This window comes from Teleopsis dalmanni, chromosome 2 (assembly GCF_002237135.1).
Source record: "Teleopsis dalmanni isolate 2A chromosome 2, ASM223713v2, whole genome shotgun sequence".
Lineage (NCBI taxonomy): Eukaryota > Metazoa > Arthropoda > Insecta > Diptera > Diopsidae > Teleopsis > Teleopsis dalmanni.
Genome location: NC_051847.1, coordinates 181,209,651 through 181,218,384, shown reverse-complemented (window position 1 = coordinate 181,218,384; position 8,734 = coordinate 181,209,651). Strand labels below are relative to the sequence as shown.

General features: G+C 31.3%; 1 protein-coding gene across 1 annotated transcript; it reads left to right on the top strand.

Moving 5' to 3' along the window:
- The first annotated feature begins 5,171 nt into the window (after nucleotides 1-5,171).
- On the top strand, nucleotides 5,172-6,271 carry LOC119680793 (CCR4-NOT transcription complex subunit 7-like). The gene has a single exon (XM_038093779.1). It carries the CDS (start codon nucleotides 5,236-5,238, stop codon nucleotides 6,199-6,201), a length of 966 nt encoding a protein of 321 aa, XP_037949707.1. The 5' UTR covers nucleotides 5,172-5,235; the 3' UTR covers nucleotides 6,202-6,271.
- The last annotated feature ends 2,463 nt before the right edge of the window (nucleotides 6,272-8,734 follow it).

The window sequence follows — 8,734 nt, the reverse complement described above, 5'->3', positions numbered from 1 at the left end:
GGTTTGGTTTATGGAACGCTTCAATTCTTTCGGTTGCTTGCATGAATAAATTTGATCTGAAATTTTTTAGCTTTATTAATTTCGAGTTTTTATTTTCGCATTTTATCTTTTTAATTTTGCTGCTGAAACGTTCGTTCATCATCAGCTTCAATGAAGCCAAATCGGATTTTGCATATGAGCAACAAAAAAAATTGAATTATTGCGCGCAGACACATTAGGTTACATCTTATGCAGCTGCAGGCAGCACATATTGTAATTAAATTTTTTTATTAATGCTTCTCTACGTCGTTTTTATTACAAATTTTTATTAAGCATCCATCTTTTAGATATTCAAAATTCAATAAAATATTATATGCATATAATATGTAAAATACGAATGTTATTTTTACTTTTACATATGGACTATTCGATTCATATTTGAATAAATAGATAAATTTTTAACAGCTACTAATGAGATGTCATAAGCTATTAATCTCTAAAATATGTCCTGATTGGCTTAGCTCTTAATCTACTACTAAACTTACATGTCGAGGTTTTCATTTAAAGACACCTGGCTGTTAGTAGGTTCTTCACTAAAAGAGGGTCTAACCGTTTTTACTCACGGCTCAAAAATAGTCAGTGATGTAAGCATTAGACTTTTATCGGATAAACTAAATCTATTTTTTATAAACTCTATGAGCATTGCAGGATATTTTTAACGATGGTTAACGCTATTAGGGAACCTAAAACTTTTATCAAAATAAATAACATATTTAAAAGGAAAATATATAAACTATCAAATATTTAAGTTGCTTTAAAATCCTTGAGTTCAGATCAATTTAAACCGTTTAACATTTCTCTACCCTGGTTTTGGTTAAATCGAAATGTAATCCATGGATTGATTTACATACTATTACTGAATAAAGTAATATATCGTATTCTATTCTATGTATAATTAGCATAAACCAATTATTTTTGTCTTATACGTTATATAGCAACTTCAATTTACGTAACAAAATGGGTCTGAGGTAACAAGATCCTCGATGTAAATATCATTATCTTCTCGAATAGCCAAACTGCTGTCAAATCTTTGGTAGATGCTACAGCCACATTCTTAATGGTCTGATAAGCCGGGACTCTATCAACGATCTAGATAGGCGTGTCAGTACCCAACTCACAAGGGTACCTGGACACCGGGATATCTCGAGCAACTACAAGGAAGGTGGGTTTACCATGATAGCTTTAATTCATCCCAGTATAAGCAAAAAAAAGTATCCCAGTATACCTAAACAAAATTATGGATAAACCTTATTGTAACATCTCAAGATCGACCTGGTCCAAACTGGACAAAAAAGCACCAATCAGCTATTTCAACTAAGGTATATATTGCTCAGCACTATAGTACGGTGTTAACATGTCCTTGCGTACTAGGAAGATATGTCATGACACTTAATTTACGCTATAATGAATTTTTTCGTGGTTGTGGTTTTGTGGATGGGAAAGAAACTGTACTTCATATCATATGTCAGTGTCTAACATTGGTTATGAAAAGATTTCAAATCTTTGAAGCCACTGTTCTTACAGAACTAATAGAGTAGTCATCCTGCGTATGAGAGACGTGACCGGGTTTATAAATTTGTCCGTTTAGTGCACTTTTTTTTGTATGTGAGAGTCTTACCTTTGAACGTTGTCTGTACGCTGACTAGTGCTGTCCTTTTGGGAGTCTTTCTGGTTTGCACATGAACAAAGACAATAAGTGGTATCCAACGTACCATTATTCAAGTTAAAGTATGATTTGTGCCTCCGCTCTAATCTTACTTAACCTCGTTATCCATTCGAATATATTGTTTAGATAATGTGGCGATCCAGATATGGATGATCTCGCTGAGTTTTTATTTTCATTTCAAACCGATTTATTTAATTAGCTATGGTTGACGAGTATCGAGTTATTAATTTACTCGCTGAGTTTTTTATTTTCAACATCAACTAATGCATTTAAATAGCTATAGTAGAAAGGTATCGAATTATGGATTCACTCGCTGAGTTTTTAATTTTCAATTGTAACTGATTAAATACATCATTAAATACATTAAATAGCTATAATAGACGACAATAGATATTTAAATGAACCTTTTTGAGATATAGAAGTTGTTATAATTAAATGTTTCGTTTACGTTCATGTATCTCTGTAACTATTGGAACTTGAATAAAAAAAATTACTAGTTAATAGCATCGACAATGATCATCTGAGAGTTAACATCTGAATAAAACAAAATTCTTTTTAAAAACTTAATACACGTTTGCTTTTTTTCAATTAGTTTAATATATTTTTTGTTTTCTTCTAAATCTTTATTAAATGTTAAATATCTCTTCATCAGAAAAGTTGCCTACACATTTAAAATATTTTTCAAAATTCTAACATAAAGTCGCATGATACAACAATACTTAAGATACATAAATGGGGATTAAGTGAATTCTGCAATTGAAGCTTTTCCGTTGTTAAATTTTGTATCTAAAAACAAAAGCAAAAACAAAAACAAAAACATCAAAAGACGCACTTATTAACCCTTAACCCTAACCAGAGCGGAAACCAAAAAACGTCCAATGTACAAAGCTAACTTCACATTGTTTTTGTCATAACTAAGCACACGTACAAGCAGGAAATGGGGGGAAGCGCAATCGTTGCGCGTAAAGTTCTTTTATTGCTTTGTTTATTGAATTTAGTAAGTAGCATGAGTCAAATTTGAATTCCAAATAGCAAAAACCAAAATAAAGAAAAGAAGCAAATCCAACATAATGCAAACATTAAATTTGAGTATTTTACACACTTAAATGCGCAAAAACAAAATTACACAAACATTATGTATGCGTAGAAGCAGCAATGAAACACACAAAAAAAAAACAAAAAACTTACACCACCGCTTAACCCGTAAGCACGGCGAATATTGTTGTGTTATTATTGTTGGTGTCGTATTCATACATGTGGAAGTCAATTCAACAACAGCACGCAAGGTCAATGAACCTGGCCCATTGCATTTTCGGTTATCGTAGGTTCGGGGCACATTCAGCAATAAACAAATACGTCCAAGTACTACTGATTACGTATATAAACGACATAAAAGCAAAAATATATAAAAACAAATAATATAAAAAGAAAAGAAAAAAACCCAAACCTCAAAACAAAACATTTTACAATAAAAACAATGAAGCGAAATGTTTAAAAATAAAATAAAATAAAAAGAAAAGCGCATTATTTAAATGAAAGAAAAAAGTAGCATATGCTTATACTCATACGAAATGGACGAGCGCACACAAACACTCGTATAAACTCCACTACAAAGGGATTGTGTGAACTCGTATGTGTGTATATAGGTATGTGTGTGTGTGTCGTGATATGAGCGCACTTGAAGCAGCACAAAAATCACACAAATTGCGAATAATAACTGTCAACTTTTGAGTAATGAGAGTTTCGAATTTCTACTCCAAAGATTTATCCACAAAAAAGTACAAAAAACAATTACAATGTGTAGTTGGTTCCTCCCATATGTGCACATTGAACAAAATTAAAATGCAAATAAAAAGAAGACGCGCACTGAAGTTATTGAATGCAAAAAATAAAACTATAATTACTTATTAAAAAATAAGAAATCAAATAAATATACAAATGTGGTGGAGTTTTAAACTTGTTGAAATATAATCTATATGAAATATTATAAAAACCACAATGAGAAGATGTCGCCACTTTTGTCTTTAAAATTTTGAGTTAAGAACTTAAATATTTATTTATTATATATTAACTACTTAAATTAAAATTCTGAATTATTTTTTTATTTTTTACGTAAACTTTAAGTTTAAATCACAGGAGCATATCAGAGGTATCTAGGTTAATACCTGTCTTTACAGGGCACTGGACCATAGGACGGCATGGATTTAGACTTGACTTACCCTGTGACAACTCCTGCATTGCGTGTCTACCAGCTATCGAAAAAAGGACACCAGAACACCTGCTGTGTCTGTGTCCAGGCTTCTTCTTGGCTTTATAAATATCTCTGACTGGTTCTTGCTTGATCGTTTCTTTACTATTCATTAGTACGAGGATTTGTGGATTCAAAACGGCTTCCTTAGGTAATTGACGAGCATTCAGTCCTCCCTCCACCACAACTAACTAACTAACTGAAGTTTGGAATTGTACATTTACACTGATAAAAAATAATTATAAAGTAGCGATTCTATTAACATCCTCAATCTTCTCTCATATTATTCTAGACCCTCTTTCTCTCCTTCCTTCCTACTCTCTCGTTCTACTTACTCTCGCTTCTCTCTTGCCTCATTCTCTTGAGTAATACTGTATTTACACGAGAGTTTTGTCTTAAATATCAGGTATCATTACGACTTATTCTTCGACTTAGCAAATCAAGTTAAAACCAAAAATATTTTTATGAAAACATTGACATTTTATATTAGGATTGAATCGTAATCTATGAACGGTGAAACAAATCTAAAATGTAATTTTTTTCTGAAAAACGGATTTATCTCTAACGAAATAATCAAGTCGAGGAAACACTACCCCGCGTAATGTACGAGACTGAAGTAGGTGACTACTACTGTTGACATTTTTATTAGGGGATGTTTAAACAACTAATCTTACAACCATAGAATTAATCTTATATATGGTATATTGAAAATAACTTTTCTTGTTTAAAGTTCCGATTCATATGATTTAAAGTCCCGATATTTTAAAGTTCATTTTATCATACCTTCCTTGTATTATATTGTATTGGTTTGAGAGTATTTATTATTATATTACAAGTCAGTTTTTGACCCCAATATTCTTTAGCGAAGTTTATCTTCTGTCAAAAGTTAGACCTAAGTATTTTCTATTATTTTCGTATTATATTTGTTTATTATTGCCTTGTTGATAACTTCTTAAAAAGTTAATATTTTCTTTAATTTTTTATTTCATATATTAAAACGTTCAAAAACACAATTTCAAACTTAACCATTAGTATATATGATCCTAACTTTTAAGTCTATCCGATAATTTCCAATAATACCATATATATGATGCTAGCATTGTTTTCTTTAAGTTATCATTTGATTGTGAAACATTGAAAAAACAGTCATAATATATAAACAAGTAAAAATATTAGTATCAATAAAATAATTTTTGTTCAAAAAATAATATTCCAAATTGTCATATATAAACAAAATTTTTTTCTTCCAACAAAAAAATTTAAATCGCAAAAGGTTTTTGTAATGGTTATATTCCTAAGGAGACCTTACTTTATACTTAAAGATATAACCATGAATAATTCACAAATAAAAACTTATGTTATGTTGGAAAACTCGGAGGATTTGGAAAGTGACGAAATTGCTGATTACAGCAACGAACAGTTTGGCATACGTGAAGTGTGGCGGTCTAACCTGGAAGACGAGTTCAAGGAGATACGTCAAATCGTACAGGATTACAATTACATCGCTGTCGATACTGAATTTCCTGGAGTTGTTGCATCACCGATAGGCAACTTTACAAATAACAATTCAAACTTTCATTACCAAAGTTTGCGTTGTAATGTTAATCTTCTGCAAATTATACAGTTAGGGTTGACATTTATGAACGATTCTGGGAATAGTCCAACGAAATATTCGACTTGGCAGTTCAATTTTCAATTTAATTTGGAACACGACACCTATGCAAGAGATTCGATAGACTTATTAAGAAGATCAGGTATACAATTCCAAAGACATAGAAAAGAAGGTATAGATCCCACTGCATTTGCAGAACTTCTCATGGTTTCAGGTGTTGTGTTAATGGAGGAAGTAAATTTTTTAAGTTTTCATTCTGGTTATGACTTCGGTTATCTGTTAAGACTTTTAACAAATCAGGATCTACCAGAAGATGAGAAGGAATTTTTTGAGTTACTGAAAACATATTTTCCAAATATATACGATATAAAACATTTATTGAAATTTAATAAAAACCTGAAAGGAGGTCTACAACATATAGCAGATAAATTGTGTTTAGAACGCGTCGGACGAAAACATCAAGCTGGCTCAGATTCCCTTCTAACTGGTATGATTTTTTTTAAAATGCGTAAAATACACCGAGAAGAAAATAATTTAAGTTTCGAACCGACATCTGTGTATATAGGATATAGTTATAATTATAATCGAGACACAGAAGTTGTGCCTGAACATGAGCATAATATTTCAAGTCCTTAACTAAAAATTTTGTTACCAAAATTTGGCAAAAAATAAACAAAAATTAAAGACGTTAATATATATTTTTTGAGAAAAGGTTAATAAATTTATATGTATTGGCTCTTAGGAACAATGCATGACTTCATTTGGAATAATTTTTCTTTTCTTAACCTTTAAAGGTTTTGCATTTAATTTTCTCAAACTTTTTTAATTATTTCTATTGCCAACGTTCATTAACTTTTTTTTGGTTCACGGACAGTGATTAATAAATACAGCTTAATCGAGTTAAATTATGTTTTAATGAGCAAAACAAAAAAAAAAACAAAAAAGTATGTATACTATTATTAACTTATATGGTGCGAAAAGAACACTTTTAGCATAATTTCTTCTTGATTTATTGCTTACCATATAATTTAATCTAGCAGGGTAACCCATCTGCTATCGAAACCCATTATTTCGTTAAAATTAATACAAGACTTCTATATATTATGTACAATAATAGCATATAAGGGGTATTATTATGCGAAAAGTTTTTTAACTAACCCATATATAACCAAGATTTTTTTTGATATTACCTCTTATATCACGTAAATAGTTCTAACCTGTAAGTAAAGGCTTTTCAGATAAATCTAGTGTCGACTTCAGAAGGGTTTACGTAACTTTGTATTCTTGAAAAAGAATTTTCGGCAAAAATTAGAGCATTCATCCTAATAATACGCATAGGATATTCACAACCATTTTGCGTCCAATACTCACTTATGGTGCTGTAGTTTGGTGTCCAGCACTGAATAAAAGCTATAATATTCAAAAACTAAGCAGAATTCAGAGAACAGCTTGCGTTGGCGATAAAGAAACAGAAAGATTTCTTCGGATGCCTATAGCATAGCATAATGCTGCACTTGCTTCCCATTGATTTTCATATTGTAAGTATTGTCTGCAACAACGCTGTCCAACTGAAAGCGACAAACATCTGTGTAAAACGTATTGGATATAGCTTTATTGTAGAAACAATTCTAGACAGTCTCTATAGGATGACATCGGATTATTTGAAACCGTACTTATGCTTTAATAAAATTATCAGATATTATTTCTGACTAGAAACTGATTTAAAAGATGAAGCAAACTTCTATGATATATCATGATATATGATATATGTTATGATATATCAGCTTTTACAGTTGATTCAAAAATGGACTGCCGAATAGCAGAGGAAGTTTTAGCGCTATCTGCAGATATAAACTACTCCGTTAGGCCACCTTATCAGATCACGATTATTTAAGCTAAAGTTTTAATGATTAGAGAGGCGAATCAGCTATAGTCAGAAATCAGATAAAGTGTTGTCAATTTTATTGACAACCAACCGATATTTAATCCCTTCAATCCTTCATCATCAAATCAATGCTAATTAACTAATGTGAAGATGCAATTGTCTAGCTTAACCGGTTATATGATATTACTATCATCTGTGGTCCTGAACATAGGAACATTGAAGGGAATGAAAAAGCAGACGGTTTTGTCCTACTGGTGTTTTCCTAGATGCATTCTTAGGGAAATAGGTTTATAACTTCTCTGCTCTGGCATCCAAAAGAATTTTTTTAGAGAAATACTTTCTTGACTACAGAAATCATACTTCTTGACTAGAAGTATATTAAATCCACACAATTTGTATTTTATATGCTAAGGGTTTTAAGGAAAATTGTGATTTATCTGCTGACCTGCCATCCAGCCATACGCGAATCACGATGTAAGGTATAAAAATGTCTATTTTTTTTCCAATTCAAATAGGTGGGTATACTTCTCTCAATATTCTTCAATTTTTTTTTTCGACACCTTTTTTTTATGCTTTTGCATATTCCTTTAAAAAGTTGTAACCAAACTTTTGATACATTACAAGTGCTAAACAACATCTACGTAAGCAAATTTCGTCTCAACTGCTGGTAAGCTGGTAAGCAAGTTGTCAGACATCATTGTCACACACTTCACTTGAATCTCAAGTGACTTCACAAAAACCTCAGTAAGCATGAATATATTTCAAGTTAACAAAAAAAAAAAAAGAAAAAAGTGCGATATGAAACGAAAAAACCGAACTTTTCGTCATGTCAGTCTCATGGTGATATTAGACAGGAAACCCTAAAGAATCTAGGAGTACATAAAATCAAAAAAGGAGAACATACACATAGACATGAAAAGAAATGTGAAACGTCACTTAAAGTCCTTCATTAGAAAAACAAGTGGTTAGGGGTTTAGACAAAACCAACATTGCTATTAGGCATAAATTCTCTATAAACGACTGAATATGTTGTTTCTTTCTATTGAATTCCTTTTCAAATTCGCATTTCTTTGCTTTCGTTTTGTAATTATATACTTTTCCGTTTTGCAGCAGTAAAATAATGCTCGAAACAAAATTTCAAGCTCGACAGCTTGAAATTGACAAACTCCTAATAGACTGAACTGAATTCCACTGAACTTTACTAGAGCGCACCAAAAGATAAGGATTGAGTATGAGTGGGAGTGGGAGTTGGAGTTGGAGTGGAAGCGGGAGTGGGTGTAGTTG

Bases quoted from the DNA above. Each gene is read 5' to 3' on its own strand.
- LOC119680793 (XM_038093779.1), top strand. From the start codon at position 5,236: ATGGTTATATTCCTAAGGAGACCTTACTTTATACTTAAAGATATAACC.